The 20,364-nt window shown below is 45.4% G+C and overlaps 2 protein-coding genes across 2 annotated transcripts; one reads left to right on the top strand and one right to left on the bottom strand.

Annotated features, from left to right (window-relative positions):
- Nucleotides 1-267: 267 nt before the first annotated feature.
- Nucleotides 268-12,045, bottom strand: LOC149355490 (uncharacterized). The gene is made up of 6 exons (XM_089577647.1): nucleotides 11,808-12,045; nucleotides 11,643-11,725; nucleotides 8,143-8,266; nucleotides 4,849-4,946; nucleotides 1,984-2,203; nucleotides 268-482 (listed from the first exon to the last, which is right to left on the bottom strand). Exons 1-6 carry the CDS (start codon nucleotides 11,998-12,000, stop codon nucleotides 397-399), a joined length of 804 nt encoding a protein of 267 aa, XP_089433773.1. The 5' UTR covers nucleotides 12,001-12,045; the 3' UTR covers nucleotides 268-396.
- A 3,286-nt stretch (nucleotides 12,046-15,331) lies between these two features.
- Nucleotides 15,332-20,012, top strand: LOC149355489 (uncharacterized). Its single transcript, XM_089576127.1, has 2 exons — nucleotides 15,332-15,751; nucleotides 17,793-20,012. Exons 1-2 carry the CDS (start codon nucleotides 15,344-15,346, stop codon nucleotides 20,010-20,012), a joined length of 2,628 nt encoding a protein of 875 aa, XP_089432253.1. The 5' UTR covers nucleotides 15,332-15,343.
- Nucleotides 20,013-20,364: the final 352 nt, after the last annotated feature.

Here is a 20,364-nt window from a genome sequence, read left to right as displayed (position 1 = left end):
GGCAGAGAAACATTCCGGCATGTTTTAATGCAGTATGTAAATAAAAGTAGTCCTCCATGCTACATACCGCGAAGACAGAGTGAAAATTTGCACTGCATGTGGGAACCACCACTCGGACTCTACCATCACACTCTTATGAATCTGCTACTGTGTAGTTGTAAGAAGACATTAGTTTTCTAGCTCCTGCAGCTTTAAGACACCAAAAGTGTAACATGCGACTTAAAAACTATGTGTACCTTGTGAGGTGGGCATCATCGTTTTGGTAGGTACATGTAAACATATAAATACAAGGATCCATGTTGTTTGAAAAGGCATGCTAAATAACCAGCCAAAACTTTTTAAATCAAAAGCTGGCTTGCATGCATGGCGATCACATACATACGAACTTCTTTGAACTCATTTTATTTCACGGCTGAGCATTGACGACAGGCTGTTCTTCAGCTGCAGCAATGTGGCCGTAGGAAACCGGCCACATGTGTACCCTGCACACACACATACAAAAAAAGAATTCATGCATTTTGCAAGTTGCATATGCAGTTCAAGGCAGCCATGTTACTCAAAAAACTTCAGCAAATATGTAAGACAACAGTCAGACATTCTTGCACAGAAAAAAGACAATGGCAGACAAAAATCATTATACAGCAAAATGAGAGTGAAGAATTTCAATGCACTACCTGGCAATTAAACAACCCTTAACAAATGCATGCCTTCTAACTTTTAAGAACCGAAGTCAGGAAACAGCGAATACATGTATTAAGTTATTAAGTACTGTATATTCACGATTGTAAGTCGACCTATTTCTTTTAATATGAAAATCCGAAGTGGGAGGGGGGTCAACTTATAATCGAAACCAAAGTAGGTCACCATAAATGAATGTGAGGCAAATGAGATATCAGGGATGCCACAGCGTGGTTGCGATTTTGTTTGCTCGACGGCTCCACCCAGTACTATTCAGCTATTCTGTGCACTTGTTCAGAGGAATTATTTTTTATTTATGGGAGTGTCAATAGTTGATGGAAGGGCTGCTGTTCCAATCGCAGTGACGCCGCCACTCAAAATGGCAGCGCTTCCGGAGGTGTCTGTAGCCAATGGAAGAGCAGACGTCACTCATGCATAGTTTCTCTTTGGCTCTGTTCGACATATATTTTACTTGACTGGCAGCCATGTTTTACCAGTTTTTAATGCAGCGCTTCGTCAAACGTCATTTGTGCTCCAGGAACAGTAAGTGTTCAGCGTTCGTTCACAGCTAATTCAAGATGGCTGTCAGGCTTTACATCGAAGAAAGGAACAACTGCATGCTTCGCCACAGCGAAAAATTTTCAGCTTTTCTACACGACGTCATGGTGCAGCTCTTTGTGAAGTGCAGGATTTCGTTGGACAACGACATCAGAACAATGTGCTGTGGCATTGCAGCAGCGACAACGATGGCAAAAGCGTGGACGAGTAGTCCAGTGACTAATGCATTTTCACTTTGATGCCACAGGCACGCTTTTTTTTCTCTCCCTGACATTGAATATGGGGATGTCGACTTACAATCATGTAAATGAGGTATTGTCCTATAACACATGGTATGTATCTGGAAATTTTGTATCATACAAGGCCTCTAATTTCAGCACCAAGAAATAGCCTTCTAGAATGCAAAACTTGCACAAGGTTTATATTCCAGTCTGGCAAACCTAAACTGAAATTTAATTCGTGAACCAACTTGAAGTTTAGAAAGTTTGCATTTTATACATGCAAATTAATCTATTGCCTAAAAGCAAAGCAGTAGCTGTCCCTTTCACCTCTCAAAACGAAAAAAAGGTAGCTTAAAACTCGTTTTCTAAATCAACAACAATACTGCTATATCAACTTGAATTCCCACTTAAGTGACATGCGACTATGAATTAAAGCTAAAATTTTTCAGAATGCCCTTCCTACCACAGTCTCACAGATGCATACAGTACTTTTAACTAAACTATTTGAAAACAAAACAGTGCATACCTAGCACGGCATTCAGCCGCACTGCATCTAGGCCATCCCTGGATGGACCCTCTTTATAGGCATTAGTGCCTCTTCCATATAGAGATTTGCCCCGAAGTTCCTCTTCGGTGAACACATGCCGAAGAAGGCCTCTCGCGAATTTCGTTGGCAGACCTTGGCAATGAGCTGCCAGCCTGCTGAGGGCAGTCTTTTCGACGAGGACACCGCCCCCTATGTCCTCCTGCATAAAAAGAAAAGCACAATTACAATAGACACACATTCCTTTCATCAATCTGTGCTAGCAATCACACATTCACACACTGTTGACACCCACATCAAGCAACAGGATGACGCGTGCATGAGCAGGACTTTGCTAGGGGTGAAGGATGCACAGTACACGATCCTATTTGCCGTGGTCAACAAGGCCTTCAAGAAGTGTGGAATGTTACCCTTATTGCATTCCTTGGCATCAAGAGAACCCAATGGCATACATTTCAGAGTTTCCTGCAGAAATTTTCTAGAAAACTGTTCGCAAAATACTTCCATAAAAAGCGCATAAGTGATCAAGGAATTGTTTTACATGAAATTAAATGACATATCTAGAATCAGTGCACAGCAATACATGTGCCCTGAAAATTTCATAACTATGACTAGATTAATAAAATTTTCTTTTCAAGACCAGGGTTCCCCTTAATGATCGATTACCATGTGGCAGTAGTCTACGACCGTTCAATTTATAATCGAATTGCATCTCTCATTTGTTTCAGTTTCAACAGCCAAGCAATCGCTATGACGTCAAAGGTCCATATAGGTCACGTGAAGCATGACAAAAACTGTGATACAACTGCTGCTTTGTCGTTTTAATTCACTACAATGCTGCCAGCCTGCCTCAAGACTGAACACAGGTGAAGAAGCAGCGAATGTATCAGCTTTTCTCAAGCTTCACGACCTATACAGAAATTTGACATCAAAGCCAACACTCCGCTGTTGATACAAGTGAGAAGAAACTTGATTACAAAATATTAGAGGTCGCACGTGAACACCGTGTGGTGATCCACGTACAACTGTCTTAACATCACTACAAAGAACAAAAATGCAACCAAATTTGGCATGTCCTTTAATGGACCTCTAGCTTAAAAGCTCAGCTGAACACCTCAACCTAATTACTAAAGCGAGTGACAACAAAGTGCTAGCTGTGGTGGTTACTCTACCACCTTGTCTTTTTTTTTTTCATGCTTCCTGCCATCAGCATGGCAGGCACTTCTTGCTATGTTGCATTTGCTTTGCTATTTGGAACTGATCCAAACACATGCACTTGTCGACAATCATGCAGTGGTGCAGCCATCAAGAACATGTTGCATGGAAGCAGGGGCCATTCTGTTGTCTGTGTGCACTGAAGGCAAACACTGGCTGGCATATGGAGTGATGTGTTCACATGGAGGTACAACAATGTACACAAAACTACCAGCCACTTAGTCGAAAAAAAAAGAAGAAATTACTCAGCTCGTTTTTTTTCACATGGCTGAACAATACCAGTAAAGCTGAGAGATTGGTTGACAACACTGTCATGGACTACAAGACGAAAAAGTAATTAACAATATCTGTGAGCCAGAAGAGTGGAGAAGTTTGTGTCCCAGAACTAATGCCGAAGCAGCAAAAGGTGGCAAAGCTCTGCGATTTGTTCGAAGAAAACATTCATGAAAAATCTAATTAATTTGTCACAGTTCTAGGCTGATTTTACAACAGCAAAGTTTCTGTTCAAGTGAAATTTATTTGTAGCGAGGCTCAGCTGTAATAAACCTCACCGCGAGACAAAGTGGCAGAGACCCTAACTCCAGTGCTAGCTTCTCGTACTGAAAAATCTAATTTGCACCAGTCATGAAATGCGGTAAACCTGTTCTGAACACCTGCTTGTTGACATTGGGACTAACGTTGAAAGGGCGGGCTAGAAAAGCTGATGAAGCAATTTTCAAATTTCTTGTTTCATACTCTAGGTTAAAATTCTAAAACATTGAATTACTTTGCCCTAACCTACTGCAATTCTTCAACAGTGCACTTTCATTAATTTCTTTCAATGCAGTGATACTAGCTTAGCACTGAAACATGTTTGTGCCACCTCTGCCTCCACCCAAACGTGTCCATCACCCCCCCCCCACACACACACACACACACACATTTCAAGAACCAACAGGGCAACCATACAAAATTTTCCTCCGCTGATCATCACCTAAGTAAATACCGCTGCCTACCAAACACCTCTCCAAAGATTGCCAAATGACCGGTGCTAGGCCAGCCACAGTCACCATTTATGCAAATTCCCCCAATCTTGCTACTATACCGCATATCATGCTAGATACCTCTACACTCCCGTTTCTCTTTGCTCATGCAATAGACTGTAGATCACCACCAACACAAGTCTACTTCTTTTTCTTTAATCGCAGCTGAATACTAGACACCTATGTTAGCGCTCTATTAATGCTACCCTCTTGACATTAACTAATGTCACACTAATATCCTTGCTATGGGCCGCCGCGGTGGCTCAGTGGCTATGGTGCTCGGCTGCTGGCCCGAAAGACGCGGGTTCGATCCCGGTCGCGGCGGCTGAATTTCTTTGGAGGAGAAATTCTAGAGGCCCGTGTACTGTGCGATGTCAGTGCACGTTAAAGAACCCCAGGTGGTCGAAATTTCCGGAGCCCTCCACTACGGCGTCTCTCATAGCCTTAGTCGCTTTGGGACGTTAAACCCCATAAACCAAACCAACCAATATCCTTGCTATCCATTGTTCACTGCTCTGTCCTTAGTGTCACTGCAAGCATCAACACCAGTCCCAAAGCTCTTGCTTTTCTTCCAAATAGGACAAATGCCTTTCAGAAAGCAAATGCTTACAGTGTCAGCCTTTGGCACATCTGCTTGCCTTGGAGCTTCAAGGAGGGCCTGCAGTCTCCTCACTAGCTTGTTAGACTTCTTCACCATGGCAAAGGAGTCTAGAGGCAGACATGAAAAAGTCAAGGTGAAGCAGGAATACTCATAATCACAATCACTGCTTTGTATGCAAAGTTAGCATTGCAGCAGACCACCTAAAAAATCTTTGAGCGAGAACATACTCGCTCTTGACTGCATGCACAATCTGCAGTCAAGGTGCACAGTGTAACACTGAGTAATGCAATATGCTACGCACTCCTGGAATCTGGACTTCTGTCCGTCCTGTGAATCATGAACAATATGAGAGGGAACAAAAGTTTTGCATAGAACTACAAATATTCCGGTCATTTCTTAACTAAATTTGAGAATGCTTATGGATATGATAAACCAACAGGAAAACTAGTTTGAAAGCAAAAAAGGTGTATTTTTGGCAGGAACAGCACAAAAATGCAACAAGGAGCACACAAATGATCACTCCCCTGTGTTCCTTGTTCATTTCCTGTCTTTCGTCCATTTTCACTGTTCCACCCTAAATGTATCTTTACTACCTAGCCTAATTGCCCGCCCTAATACAGAAAAAGGTGCGCTTGTCGCATATAATTATGGAATAACGAAACAATAAATGCTCAAACTTTGTTTCTTCTCATATTGCTCATGACTAGATACAATGCAGTGGCGGGAATGGCCAAAAATTCTGGAGCCTATTTTGTAGCAGGTTAAAATTCAATTTGGGGCAGCTTCCTCGTGATTTGTGGCAAGAGCCCTATTGTGGAAATGCCACTGTTTAAAAAATGACGTATTGCTCCAACTTTTGCGTGGTGCAAAAGTAGGCAGACGTATCAGCGAGGTCTGCATACTTATTTGTTGAAGGGGCGTAAATTGCTGGGCTAGTTGGTTCATAATGTTGTCAGGGTGGAACCAGCGGAACACAGACGCAGGACAAGAAAAGGAGGTACACACACCACACCGCTGGACTTGCAACTGATTTATTTCCAAGAAAACCACCACATTTTAAATGTTTCCCTGCGCAAGCGCACACTCTGGACGATGGGAACGACTGTATTAAGATAAAAGAAAGTTATGTTCTTTATCCGTGATAAAAAACCGAGGGATCGCTGACACACATCTCCTTGTTTTTCCTGATTAAAAAAACGCTTCAAGAATTTCATGCTCGCGTCTTGTCCTCCCCCGACCGATAATGCTCGTGCGGTGAAGCAAAGGAGAACATCCTTTGCATACCTTAACATGCAAGGCTAAATTGCTTCCAGTGCCTGAATTGAACGTTGTTCGGTGCTGCCTCAGACGTTCATTGATGCATCCCCCGGTTTGCCCGATGTAGATTTTCCCACAGGACAATGGGATGCAGTACACCACCCCTATTCACACGAAGTGAACCTCGTCTGGTGCTTGGTTTTACAGGTCCCCTTTTTCTGCGGACCACCAGAAATATGGGCGCACAAACCAGACAGCCCCCCGGAAACTGTCTGGTTTGTGCGCCCATATTTCTGGTGGTCCGCAGAAAAAGGGGACCTGTAAAACCAAGCAGGGAAACATTTGCGCAGGGAAACATTTAAAATGTGGTGGTTTTCTTGGAAATAAATCAGCTGCAAGTCCAGCGGTGTGGTGTGTGTACCTCCTTTTCTTGTCCTGCGTCTGTGTTCCGCTGGTTCCACCCTGACAACATTATTTGTTGAAATTTTATGTATTGGTCCCTTAACAGCCCGAAGACATTATATAAGGGGGAGGCATGCATAGAGGTTAGGCTCCCCCAAATCTACTTGTGTAACAAATTAAAATGAGCGATATTTCGTATCTTTATTATTAGTGCAAATTTTTCTGTGCAAAAATTGCAAAGGAAGTTGAGAAATTCTAATTTCAGTTGATTTCTTAAATATCACTGTAGGGTGGTTTCTTTTTGAAACTTAAAAGAAGCCCTCCAGATTGAAAAACCGGCATGTGACAACGCTCCTATACTACAACTCTAAAACTCCAAGATGCACTCCTATTGAAGGAATTCGGTGGGCAAAAGACAATGAATCAAAAAGCCACCACAGGCACAGCGATTATTCCAGGATGAGCACAGCCACTTCGCTTCGCTAAGTTATGATACCACAATACAAGCGTGACCTATAGCCATTTCAAGGCACAGCACAGGCTAGTGCTTAGGCACTAGACAGGTTTATATGAGCATGACAGGTTTCTTGCAGTCAGACATGGCATCTCTTGAGACAGTGTTTTATTTCCTCCACTCCTCAGGATTGCCATGAGCTTCCGACACTTTGCTGCTTCCTTGTTAAGTGTTTGCCACGAAGAGACCCTGCTCGGACCTCCTCACAATGTAACCTATACTCCAAGCTCATGTGGCGAAAGATATATGGCAAAGACACAGGTTTGAAATCATGCGTGTACAGTGTGGTCACAGTATGCCAACCCATGAATGGAATTTGCTGAATTTAGTTACAACTCCTATTCATACAAACTCTCCATGCTGACGTTTCGCATTAACATGGTCTACTGCATAAATCGGAAGCTCTGATGTCGACAACAAAGTTAAAGCCAGCAAGCACAAGTGACATATGTGGACTCAGCTACCTGATCTGGAACGCATCCGAAACCTATCTGTCTTATACTGACTTATGGGACACATGATGGTGCTGCACAAAAAGCGCTATAAATCTAACAGGACCAAAATTTAGCATTATTTAAGCCCCTCAGAACCAATTTTTTCTTTGCATATGCGTTCACCAAGAAACCACATCAGCCGCAGCTCTTGGTTGCTGAAATAGTATTCTGGCACAACTTTGGCACAATCTCACCAAATACCACTAATTTGGTTGGTTTAGGGGGTTTAACGTCCCAAAGAGACTCAGGCTATGAGGGACGCCGTAGTGAAGGGCTCCGGAAATTTCGACCACCTGGGGTTCTTTAGCGTACACTGACATCGCACAGTACACGGGCCTCTAGAATTTCTCCTCCAAAGAAATTCAACCGCCGCGGCCGGGATCGAACCCGCGTCTTTCGGGTCAGCAGCCGAGTGCCATAACCACTGAGCCACCGCGGCGGCAAATGCCACTAATTTGTTGCAGCATGTAGAAGGTTTAAGACAATGGTACAGGTTGGTACTGCCTTGGCATACGAAGAATGCATAGCTGACTGCAGATGATATGCTGCCCACAGTTACCCTGTTACTAATGCATGCCACATAATTAGCATCAGGCCAACACCACTCACAACACATGTAACATGTAACTAACTCACCAGCGTTGTTCTCTGCCATCTGTAGCCTGTCCTCTGCCACCTGTAGCCTGTCCTCCAAAGTCTTCACATAGGACTCCAGGTCGGCTACTTTCTGTGCCGCACCACACTGGCACACGCTGTGATCCTACACCCGTGAATATTGAAAGAGTTCAAGCAGAAACAGGTTTCCTACAAGAAGCCAATGCATTTTTTGCGCAGCAGCTTGGAGATTAACAATTACCATTTTGCTACAGAGCAGAGAAATTCACTAGAAAGGGCACAGAAAAAGAGATACCTTTTCTGGCAGCAAGGACTATGGCTGGTAAACTGCATACGTCTCTGAACAACAAACTCTTGTGATGAGGATTCAAACACCAATCTTAGGCGAGAAGTATTAATTGTACCCACATGTAATTAACCATCACTCACTACTCCAAGACATGCGCTGAACAAATACATTGCGATGTTATAGTACAGAGGTATGCACACTTGTCTACAGCTCTTTAGTGGTGTTCTGTGGAGGCAAAGGAGCGAAATTCAAAGCAGGTACTGATTTTGCATTTATTACTTGCACTCGGGCACAGCCAGATAGGCATCTACACGCGGTGAGACAAGTGCGCTCACTTTTGTACACTCTGTGTCTGGCGTTTAGATGACGGATGCTTAATCTACCCTTTTGGATGCTTAATCCGCCCTGAAAAATGATCCAAAAGAAAAACGCCACTGCGGGAAAAAGCGATTTACGTTAGGTTTGTGAGTAAGAAAAAGTCAGGCTGTAACTGCTGTAAACTAAGAGCGTGAAAATGGATCCGCTTATGGATGGATGGACAATAAGTCAAGTGGCAGCTCACACCATCTAGTCGTGACAACATATATGCTGTGCTTTAACTGGAGACAGAGAACACACCTCTTCACCTTTAGAGCAAGCCATTTCACAACATCCTGCGGAGTGCAGATGAAATTTCAATGTTGTCTTGATTTTAGCCAGTAAACCGGTAACTTTGCTTGGTTATTTCTACCCATTTGAAATCTATTTTTCCTCCACTGTTCCTAAATCCCAGTACTTGGAATAAATCAGCCCCATCAGCCCCGTTGCTTTAAACTGTCGGGCAAAGCTTTTTAGAAAAAAGCATCAAGTGTGCAGCCGTTTCCTCCTCCTCTCCACATGCACTGCATAATGTGTCTTTTGGCACTTGACTCCATGCGCTAGAATTATAGCAGATATTTTCTATGCCACTGCTTTACCTTCATTTCTCTGAAGTGCTCTAATTTTATCTTGCTGCCATGAAGGAAGAAAAAGAAACTCAGGAGGGAGCATCTCGCAATACCCTTGAAGCCTACTCATCAAGTTGCTGGCTGCGCACATGTGGGCCAGCGTAGCCAACTGACTGTAGATCAACCTCCTTGCTGCAGTCGCCCGTGCCATGGGCCACGCAGACATGTGCACGAAAACATACCAACACCAAAATATTAGGGACTGACTTGCAGAGCGAAAAACTGTGGAGGGAGCAGCTTCATGAGCACTTGGCTTGCGTAGGCTGGCCACATGGTGTTGCGCTCCCTGCAGAGTTTTTTGTCCCCTCCAGAGTTTTTTGTCCTCCATGCTTGCTTCTAGCTTTTCTGCTCTCGAATGATGCCCATCCCAAGTCACCTTGTACCCCATGATTTGGTGTATTGCCTTAAGTCTACCTACCCAGACTGCTTGATTTCAAACCTTCATTGAATCTCAGGTCTCATGCACAGAAATGCACTGCCATAAGTCAGACAAGGAACCATCACCCCTTTCTAGATACATCTTACCACTTCGTACATATCGTAATTCCATCGCAGCAATGGCCTAGTAGCCTGAGCATCCGCCTCGCATGCGGCAGGTGCGGGGTTCGATCCCCGGTGCCCTCGGGTACCCACCAATGATACATACAATGGGTGCAAACTCTCCCCTGCCCGGTGCTCGGCTTCTTTAGGGTGAAATGCTTGGGAAAATAAGTCTCTGACCCCACCTTGAGTAGAAGAAAGTATCTTGTGCCATAGTGCTTTTTGGCCACTGATGCCCTTGCGCCATAAAAATCCATCATCAATTCCACAATGCCCTATTTTTCATGACAGCTGCGTTCCTGTTAACTTTAGTTGTTACATATTTTTTATAATCCTTTAGCTACTCAGCAACATTATTTATCCCCACTGCATCACCCTTGTACTCATCCACTACCTTTAACGTAACCTCCTGTGTCCTAAGCTCGCTGCCTTCATTAACATCAAAAATCATGACTGCCGATTTTTCATTAATAAACTTCAGACCTAATGTATCTCCCTCTGTACTGCAGATGTCCATCAAACTCTGCAAATCTTTGTTGTCAACTATTAGTACTATATCATCCGCGTACATCAGTCCTGCCAATGACTGTTCAAATTCATTCTCCTTGCTCGAAAAAAGAAAGGCTGAAGTCAAGTCACCTCCTCTCTAGATTGGTCTTGAATACTTGAGGGTACATCATAAACAACAAAGGTGACAGGTGACACTCTTGCCTAACCTCCTGATCTCTGTAGGCTCCAATATATTTTTTCCATTTTATAAGCACTTTTTTCCCTTTGCAGATACCTTATCTAATGTGCCCAGTATGCCTGACAAATCCTCTTGAAATATGTTTTTGTAGGCTCCCTTGATACCCAAAAATGCTAGCCATAGGGACCTGTGTTCCTTTACAGCGATGTCAAGACACTGCAACACTGCGTCGATACAGATTGCCTTCTAACCTTCTTTGTTTTCGAAACCCATTTTGTGGCTCCCCTAGCACCCTCTCGTTCTCCACCCATGCCTGCAGTCTGTCCTTGATAACCTGCATGGCCTCCTTGTAAACCACTGATGTCACTGTTATGGGATGGTAGTTGTTTATGTAAGCTTTGTCCCGTTTTCCCTTATATCATGCTCATCCTGCTTGGTCTCCATCCATCAGGAGCTTCCATCCATTATCATTTGGCTCACTACCTCTCAATGTTGCATAGATTTTGGGCCCAATTGCTTCATTAACAATTTGGATGCCATCCGGTCTTGCCAACGTGCAACTAGAAACCTTGGTGAGCCCAGCGCCTAGTGGACCTAAGGTACACTTAGATCATCTTCGTATGAACAAAAACCGTGCCAATAAGATTATAAACAAACCACAGAGCGTTGAAAACGCCGCTCAGTCATCTCTGACACACAGGCCGCACTAAAGAATTTGCCAATCAGCAGGTTCGACCTCGCTGCAGTTAGGGCCCGCACGCAACAACACACATTTCCATCGTATCAGCATTATTTTTATCTACATCAAAAAGCACCGCAACAGATACAGAACGTGATAGCACACACGATAAGAATGCACGTGCCACTCGTCTTGGTCCTCGATTTCGCGTTCTGTATCCTCACTATGCTTTCATTCCAAACCACTGGTCACAGCTCCTGTCACACCGCGCGGTGACAAATGCAATCCAAAATACACGATACCATGCATCAGAAAAATGTAGCGATGACAACCGCTCACCTCAGCGGCAGCCTCCGGCTGCTTCGTCGCCCCCGCAGCCTTCGCAAGGTGAGCACGCTTTTTCTCCATGGCTCGTTCGGAGCCTGCGCCGTTAACACCATAAAATACATACTGCCACAGATGCACCATGCGTTGACGCCTCTCGGGACTACGCTCCATACTCACCGAAATCTAGAAGCTCGGCTTCTGCTGGTGTTTCGCCCTCCTTCCACCGAACCGAGACCACCTGGCCCCGCACTTGCCGTATAGCGTTATCTTCAGTAAGAAGGCGCAAGCTTAGCTCGGTGTCTACGAGAGCGCGCACGCTATAAACATCCCACGCGCGCTCTGTAACCCACCTCACTAACACGTGCGACATTCTGCGTTTTTTTTTTTTGTTTGAAGCGCGATTGACGCTGGCAAGCCAAAACAATAATAAGCAAAATGGCGTGCGCGCGCAACTTGACATCAGAAAAGTCACGTGATCGCAGGTATTGTGGGACACCTTTCGGTCACAAATCTAACAACGCCTTGTTAAAAAACTTCGTTTCAGGTAATTTTTTATGAAATTATGACTAAATATATTTACATTAGCTCTTTCGCACTAAATATTTTACACACGAGAAAAAAATAAAAAGTTGCCCAGGCTTAGCTTGGTGGTTAAGCCAAGCATTGGAGGCAAGGTCAGCAGCTTTTCCTCCGTGACGTATGGATGAATGGATGGATGGATAGCAGCGCCCCCTTTGAAACGTGGCGGTGGCAACCGCCACCATGCTCAGCCGTTCTTTTTCTTTTTTGTTTTTTATTTTCTTTCTTTTTTTTGGCTGTCGTGACGTTACGTCACGTGGTTTGGTGGCTGTTCGGCCGCGCCCAAGGGCTGAACTGAGTGATTGCAATATGCTATGCATAAAACCTCAACACAAAGCGCCCACCTTAGCACAGCTGAACCAAAACATCATGGAGAAAGTTTCGTCCATGCACAACGCTCCAATATCGTCTTCGGGTGATGGCACTCGTGAAGTTTTCTGCACAGCCAGCGTTTTTCTGCACGACTTGCGCACGTTAACGAGCCCGTGGCACCGCTCTACAGTACACTGAACGGTGAAGTCCCATCATGCTGCGCGCGCTAGCAGACGCCGCGAGCAGACTACGCTCGCAGTTAGTTTTTGAGGAAAGGAAATGGCACAGTGTCTCGCATCTCGGCGGGCACCCAAACGCGCCATAAAGGAAGAGATAATAAAAGGGGAAGTTAAAGAAAAAGGTAAGAGGTGCCGTTCGAACCTGTTCGCAACGAGGTTCGAACCTGGGAACTCCGGCTCAGCAGCCGAGCGCCCTCACCACTGAGCCACCGCGGCGGGTTCGACGCTCTTGACGAATCGGAATTCCGCTCTGCAATGTGACAGCAAGATAGATGAACGAAACACCTCTGGTGTACACACCTAAACCACAGTTCCTGCACGCGTCTAGTTCAAGTGTGAGGCCGCATTCAAAGCTCGATTTTTAACGCGAGAGCGTTAGCACCATAAGCACCAAGCGCTCGTGTTGTCCAAGTCTCTTCTCTCTCCGTGTTTTTTTGCGCTTGTACGTGTCTGTTAGCACCATGTCGGAAAAAACTGTCCGGCGCCGACGGCGATGTTGGCCGTGGTGTTGGTGACCGTTTAAAACCTCGCAGCCGGAGCGGCCGGAGCAACCGGCCGCTCCGGCAACCTATAGGTGGGACAGCTAGGCCCCGTGCACCTTGTGGCGTCATCACAGCCTGCTCACCGGATTGTGAGCAAACTGGCCACCGTGGTAGGCGGTAGTTAAATCAATTATTTGTCGCGAGAGGTTGCACGGGAAGAGCAACCACGGCCGAACTAGAAAGAGGCGGGCGTGCGCTCGCGCCGTTGCCGCTCGAGTCCGGCCGTGGAGCAACCTAGCAGCTGGGTCTCACAAGCATCACGGGTGGCAGCACATTCCATCCCAGAGCAGTGTCGCATCGCTTAACCGTTTAACCTACACATAAGTAAATATGCAGAGAAAAAAATTCTATCCCTACTTTGCCTAGCCTGGAGTTAGAGCCGCTCATATCATGAAACCGAAGATAAGTAGTTTCTGTATCTAATTTGATTATTTACTTTTGTTATGATAAATATGTGTCCTAATAGTTTAATTTTTATTGTTTATGATGTTGTCTGTTATCCTTACGCTTGGCTAAGTACAAAAGTCACCCTAACGACCACGAAAGGAGTGTGCGAAGCCTGCACACGGGGACTCAGTGGGAAAGGAAAGATGACAGTTGCCATGATTGATCAGCTACAGAACTGCCTTTGCATCGCCATAAGAACTAACGTGAAAAAACATTACAGAATGTTCGAAGCCACACCAACCAGTGTGCACTTATGAGCATCCAAGGCCCGTACAGTCGGCTTTGCCACTTGGTTCGGACAGCTTGTGGATATGATAGATTTGAAGCGCTGTGTGAAGGGAACTATGTGCACCGAAAAGGCCTTCCAACGATGATAAATAGCGAGGTAAATGTCAAAGCTCCATTCAGCGATCGATGCTCAGTTGAACTGCTGTTTGTATACTCGATCGGCAAACACGACACGCATGCAGATGAGTACTCCAATGGGCTTATCAAACAACGGGCTCCCAACTGGCATGACGCTTTAGGCCACTTCAATATTGAAAGCAGACGTTACATGGGTGCAGTAAAGGAGGATGTGGTTTAGTAACAGGATGTTAATTAATAGGGCTGCTATCACCAAAGATTACCAATGGATACAAAAGGTGTCCATCACGCAGTGACATAAAACGAGCGAGAAAAAAGAAAATGAGCAACCAAACTACGCTTCACTGTATCTCAGGGGCTCCCCAACTGTGAGTCTTGTGCGTTTCATACTTCTGCGTAATGATTTTCATATATCCGACATCGTTTGAAAACCTTTTGTTTTCTGTTTTCCTGAAAACATTTTTTGTCTCGACTTTGTTACAGAGCACTGACGATTATTTTTAAATGAATTTTTTTCCGCGCTTGCGGTGAACTTGTATGCTTTTTTTAATTCTGCATTTCAGAGGTTATTGCTACCGTTTGGCGCGATTAGCAATTTCAATCACTTTTGGAGATAAGTAGCACTCTAAAAGTAAACTGCAACGTCGTTTATACCTTCGACAGAGTATAAGGTAAATAAAACATGCTCTATCGCATGGAGGAAAAAATAGATTACTCTTTTATTTGTGGCCTGACACCCAGTTTAAACAAAGCCCCCGTGAGCTATGTGCTGGCATTCAAATTTGCACCTTTTGGAGCTAAAATTCGCATCCGAGATCCAAGAATTCTCGGAGAGCCCGGTAAAAAATGCCACAGAAAGCATACCAGCATACCTCTTCGGATGGCACGTGACCACGCGTTCTACCAACACCCTCTAGAAATTCTTTAGAGGTTGTTGGTCCTACTCGTGCCGATCTTGAGTGACGTGCTATGCGGGAAGGAAAGGAGGCTGGTCGTTTCCACGCGCCCGCACCCGCGAGTCGCCTGACGACATGAGAGGGCAAAATATTTTGTGCCTCATGTAGTGCCCAGGAATTTTTTCTGCGAGCATATATAGTTGTGGGGTTTTTCCAATCTGTCCCCCACTTAAGCATCATCAGACTGTCGAATATCCGTTCGTGGCTCATAAGCAGTAGTTGGTTGCTGCTTGGCTCATACCTCCCGTTATAAGCAGTAGAGCAGCGCAGTCATGGGACCAAAAAGAAAATATAGCCAGTACCTCTGGGATTTAAAAAAAGAAGTGCCGGTTCGCACAAAGCATCGTCTGAAGGCAGCAGCAGCAACTGCGTCTACTTCCGACTGCCAGCCTGGACGACCGAACTCTTCCGACACAAGTTCCGACGAAGAGGAGACGTCAGTCCCGTCAGGTTCCCAATGGAACGCTCCAGCAGAAGAGGCGACTTCACGTCCCGAAATGGAGCAGGCTGACGACGCCTCGTGTGGTACAGTCGAGTCAGATGCACAAACGGACTCTGAGCGCCATGAGTCGCACTTGAGCACGGATGACTCGGACAGCTCCAGCGAAAGTGAAGCAGATGAAACGGCCACTGAAGATGGGCGCGAAAGAGGCGAATGCTCGGATGAAGACAGCCAGCTGGTAAGATTACACCATTTAATTTGTTAAGCGTACGTTCTTTGCCAAAAGTAACCAGGTTGCATATTTGTTTCATATTCGTATAGTAGAGCCCTTACGGCTTCCCAAAAGATCAAAAAGTTTTTTGAAAGTGAGGACAGGGGTTGTCCTTACCATACAGAGATTTAGAGTTTGAGGGCTGGCATAATAGCTTTAATGTATACGACTCAGAAGCAAACTGTGCAGCTACTTTTGGCAAGGACTGCGGTTTACACTGAGAGCGTTCAAACCATCTTCACGGTCCCGCGTTTTAATGGTAGTAATGGCGGTTTAATGGTTGAAGCTGGACGGAAGAACTATGCATTCATGGTTGTAACTGCTAACGCGAAGGCGGCACAGGACGAGCACTTTTTGTGTCGCCTCCTCGGACTCGGTCGAAACGTCCGGCGGCTAAGTGCGGGTTATAATGCTACATCGCCCACACAGCCACCATAATGGATGCATAATACGCAGTATTAATTTGCAAATATAATGGCATTGGAAATATCTGGAAACGGAGCAATTTGAGTGAAAATGGAAATTGTTTTTTTTTTGTTGTTGTTGTTGGGTAAAGGAAAATGGCGCAGTTAACTGTCTCAAATATCTTGGTGGACACCCGCGGACAGCGTCGTAGTAAGGGAAGGGATAAAGGAGGGAGTGAAGGAAGAAAGAGGTGCCGTAGTGGAGGTCACCAGAATAATTAATTTATGCCACCTGGTTAACACGCACTGACATCGCACAGCACAATTGGGGCGCCTTTTGTGTTTCACCTCCATCGAAACGCAGCCGCCGCGATCGGGTTCGAACCCGGGTACTCCAGCGCAGTATCCGAGCGATTGAGTGGCAGCGGCAGCATGTTTTTTGTCACGCGTGCGCTGCCGCTCTCCTGCTTGCGCATATATTTCTAAGCAAATCGTCGCTGTCCTTTAAGTTAGGTTGAAGGTACTTACGCTTCCAGACGGTAAGTTCAGTTAGACACGCTGTCATTTGCTTTTTCTACTTAACGCCGATACTTTTGAGTAAGAAAAAAGATACCGCTTTTTATTCATATCTGACCTGTGACGGTGGTTGGCTGGTTTAAGGCACTCGATCGGGTCCTCAGCCAAAGTACTCGGTCTGCGGCGGCCGCACCTCAATATCGGCTGCGCCCGTGCGCTGTATGAAGCGATATTCCTCGTGACGCGGCGAGCTGCAGAGATCAACTCGCCACCCTCTTTTTATCTTGAGGTCATGCGTGCGCTTCGTTGCCTCTTATTTAGCGATAACGCCGTTTGTGCGAAAGCCGATGATGTGTAACCGTATGCTCGTCGTAGAAACGTCCACACCCAGACGCATGAGGTCGTACTAAAAGCAATATAAAAAGGGCGAGCTGGCTCAGAAGGGAGTGGCAGCCGCTCTAAGAACGGTAAAAAAGTGAGGGAAGTTACCTTGATGCCTCCCTCGCCACGGAAGATGGTGCCGCGTCATCGCGCTGTTCCCGTCCACGTCTCCACTTTGTCTTTGTTTGTTTTTTTGCGCTCTAACTTCCTGCTCTTGGTTGATGCACGCACGGCGTTAACCTTGAAATCGCTCTACACAGTTCGATGGCAAGAGCTTTCGCCTGCCCCATGAATACCCGCACGAAGCGACCAGTCTTTAAGCACTGTCTCGATGCATGGACGGTGACAGAGCGAGCGTCGACAGCTCCTTCGCTGCAACTGCACTAGAGTACGGACTTCGCTAGCATAAGTCGCCAAACCGCAAGCCTTTTGCTATTGTCTTGCATCGCGAGCACGTAGGCGAGATAGGCGAAATTTTCTGCAAACCCAAAACCTGAGCGATGCATTGGTTCAACGGCCTTCCTCTCATCGCGGGAAGCCATCGCATATAGCTCGATCGTCACCGTGAATTATCGCCACATGCAGTTAGCGCTTAAAAGAACCTCAGGAGGTATAAATTAGCCCGAAGTCCTCCACTACGGCGTCCCTCATAGCGCTTTGGGATATTAATCCCCACAACTTAAATAAAACGTTCCGTCATATATGAGTCAAAATCATTAAGCACAGCCATGGCTGGCATGTTTTTTAAGCACAACAACTGGGTTTTCAATATTGGTTTCTTGTCTCTGTCACAGGACCAGCCGCTGTATCCAGGGTCGAGAATAACTGTGGCTGAAAGCCTTCTACTCATCATGGGGCACAGCCTCCACCATGACTCATCAAAAGCAGCAACTGAGAGCCTGCTAAGCTTGCTCGAGGCACATCTCCCAGAAGGAACACTTTTGCCAACAACTAAGTATAAATTTTTCAAACATTTCAGTGGAAGTGGTGAGAATAGGAACAAGCATTTCTATTGCAGCAACTGTTTGAGCTACATCGGAGAATCACAAGTGGCACAGTTGGTGTGTACAAAATGCGGCATGCAGCACGACGTTGGTGAACTCTTAAAGTCATCTTCGTATTTTTTTACGATGGACTTGGAGTCACAGATACGCGACGTGCTGAAAACGAGTCAGCTGAAAAGTGCAAAAAATGAAATTTCTTTAGACGTTAGTGATATTACTGAGAGCATTGGCTACAGAAAACTTCCTCTTGGACCGGATGACGTAAGCCTGACATTCAATACAGATGGCGTGCCCCTTTTTGAGAGCAGTAGCTTTGGGATTTGGCCCCTGTTTGCCCAAATTAATGAGATCCCATATAAAGACAGGATTAAAAAACTTCTGCTGGCAGGTTTGTGGTTTGGTCCACGCAAGCCTGTCATGAACACATTCCTCCTGCCTTTTGTAAAAAAAATTAATGAACTCTCCGCAACCGGAGTAAGATGGCAGAATTCAAAAGGATATGACAAAATATCCAAAGTCTTTCCTGGCCCGTGCACTACTGACAGTGTCGCCAGGTGTGAACTAATGGGGATGACCCAATTCAATGGAAAACATGGGTGCAGTTGGTGTGAAGAACCAGGGGAGGTGGTTGCTCGAGGCAATGGCCATTGTCGAGTTTATTCTGCCCCATTATCTGTGCCCAAGCTGCGCACACATGAGTCATTTGCTCAGCATGCCTGCAAAGCCAGAACGAAGCGAAAAAAAGTAAGCTGTGGTGTCAAAACTACAAGTGTCCTCACACTTCTTACATATTTTAGCTTTTGTTCTGGCTTTGTAGTTGACTACATGCATGCTGTATGCTCTGGTGTGGTAAAAGCCACAACACTCATTTGGCTGAAATCAGGTACACACAAAGGCTTTCGTCTCCGCAGCTGCCAAGAGGAAGTAGATAGACTTCTGTTGAGCTTGTCTCCCGTTTGGGAGTTGTCAAGGCTGCCAAGATCACTGAAAGACGTAAAGTATTGGAAATCAGCTGATTGGCGCAACTGGCTGCTTTTTTATTCTCCGGTGGTGCTGTCTAGTTACATCCCATCCAGAAATTTTCGGCACTGGCTGATGCTTGTTGATATGATGCATTACATGCTTGGTGAATGTGTCACACTTGAAAGCATGAGAGAATTAAAGCGTAATATGTTGCGTTTTCTACAGGAGTATGAGGAGCTGTATGGAATCAGCCATATGACATACAATTGCCATTTGCTTCTTCATATTGTCGACACGGTTCAGGAGTGGGGTCCATTATGGGGCTATTCAATGTTCCCATTTGAGTCAATGAACGGAAGGCTTGCAAGAATGGTAAGGGGCACAAGGTACCCTGAGAGACAAATTACTGAAAAATTTTCTTTAATGCAAGCTCTTCCAATTCTGTGGCATCGAGTAACAAAGGAAAATGCTGGTGCTGACCAGTTGTTCAGAATGCTGACGAAAGGATATCACCTAAAAAGGAGTTTTGTAGCTACTGGTGGAGTTGTTTTTTATGGCAAAGCAGCACACAAAAGTGACGGTGCCCACTATAGGAAGATGGGAACCGGTTCACTGGTGCTGTGCACAGCTGACTTGGACAAGTCGCGACGAATTAACTCCTTTGTGTACATTGATGGTGTCTTTGGTCGTGTCATTGATATCATTGCCATTTGCCCTGAGGGACATTTGAAATGTGAATGCCAAAGAAGGATTGCGCTGCAAATTGAAGTATTCAGGGTTGCCAGGAAGCTGCTGAGTGCATTCTGCAATAACAGCGGTGTTCAATTCGTGCAGGCTGAAAGCACTGGTGAATACCGAACATCACCACTTTCATCATTGAAAAAATGTATTGCCATAGTTTGTGAAGACATTACTTATTTGTGCACATTGAATAATAAGCTGTGTCTTGAATCTACCTAAATGGCATGGTCTTGCAGCAGTGGTAAAAAAACTGGTTATTGCCAAGGAGGCAAGCTACCATAATATATAGTAGCTAGCCTTGTTCTCATTTCCCTGTACCATGCTGACTAATCCTCTTATCTGAGTTTTTCAGGTCCACCCAGCGCCAACCCCCCGTCGCAGCTCCTTCAAAGCCTTTGTTCATTACACACCCCTGGGATATAAGTTTTTCCACTATTGCAGCTTAACGAATCAAGGTTCACCTCCCTCCCCTTCCTGACACGCATCCCCTCTCACACCACTTTCCTTCCCCACCCCCGGGGCCTTCCTCCTCGGAGCGAAGGCCCTATTTAATCCCTGCCAATGATGAACG

The sequence above is a fragment of the Amblyomma mixtum genome, chromosome 3, assembly GCF_055824585.1.
Source record: "Amblyomma mixtum isolate Tamu chromosome 3, ASM5582458v1, whole genome shotgun sequence".
NCBI classification, from domain to species: domain Eukaryota; kingdom Metazoa; phylum Arthropoda; class Arachnida; order Ixodida; family Ixodidae; genus Amblyomma; species Amblyomma mixtum.
Note: the sequence above shows the minus strand (reverse complement) of the source record. Positions and strands in the feature narration are given on the sequence as shown.

Bases quoted from the DNA above. Each gene is read 5' to 3' on its own strand.
- LOC149355490 (XM_089577647.1), bottom strand. From the start codon at position 12,000: ATGTCGCACGTGTTAGTGAGGTGGGTTACAGAGCGCGCGTGGGATGTT. The intron at 8,267-11,642 runs GTGAGCGGTTGT...TCACGGGTGTAG, and splicing joins AGCCGGAGGCTGCCGCTGAG to GATCACAGCGTGTGCCAGTG. The intron at 2,204-4,848 runs GTAAGCATTTGC...CTTTTTATGCAG, and splicing joins ATGTGCCAAAGGCTGACACT to GAGGACATAGGGGGCGGTGT.
- LOC149355489 (XM_089576127.1), top strand. From the start codon at position 15,344: ATGGGACCAAAAAGAAAATATAGCCAGTACCTCTGGGATTTAAAAAAA. The intron at 15,752-17,792 runs GTAAGATTACAC...GTCATATATGAG, and splicing joins CGGATGAAGACAGCCAGCTG to TCAAAATCATTAAGCACAGC.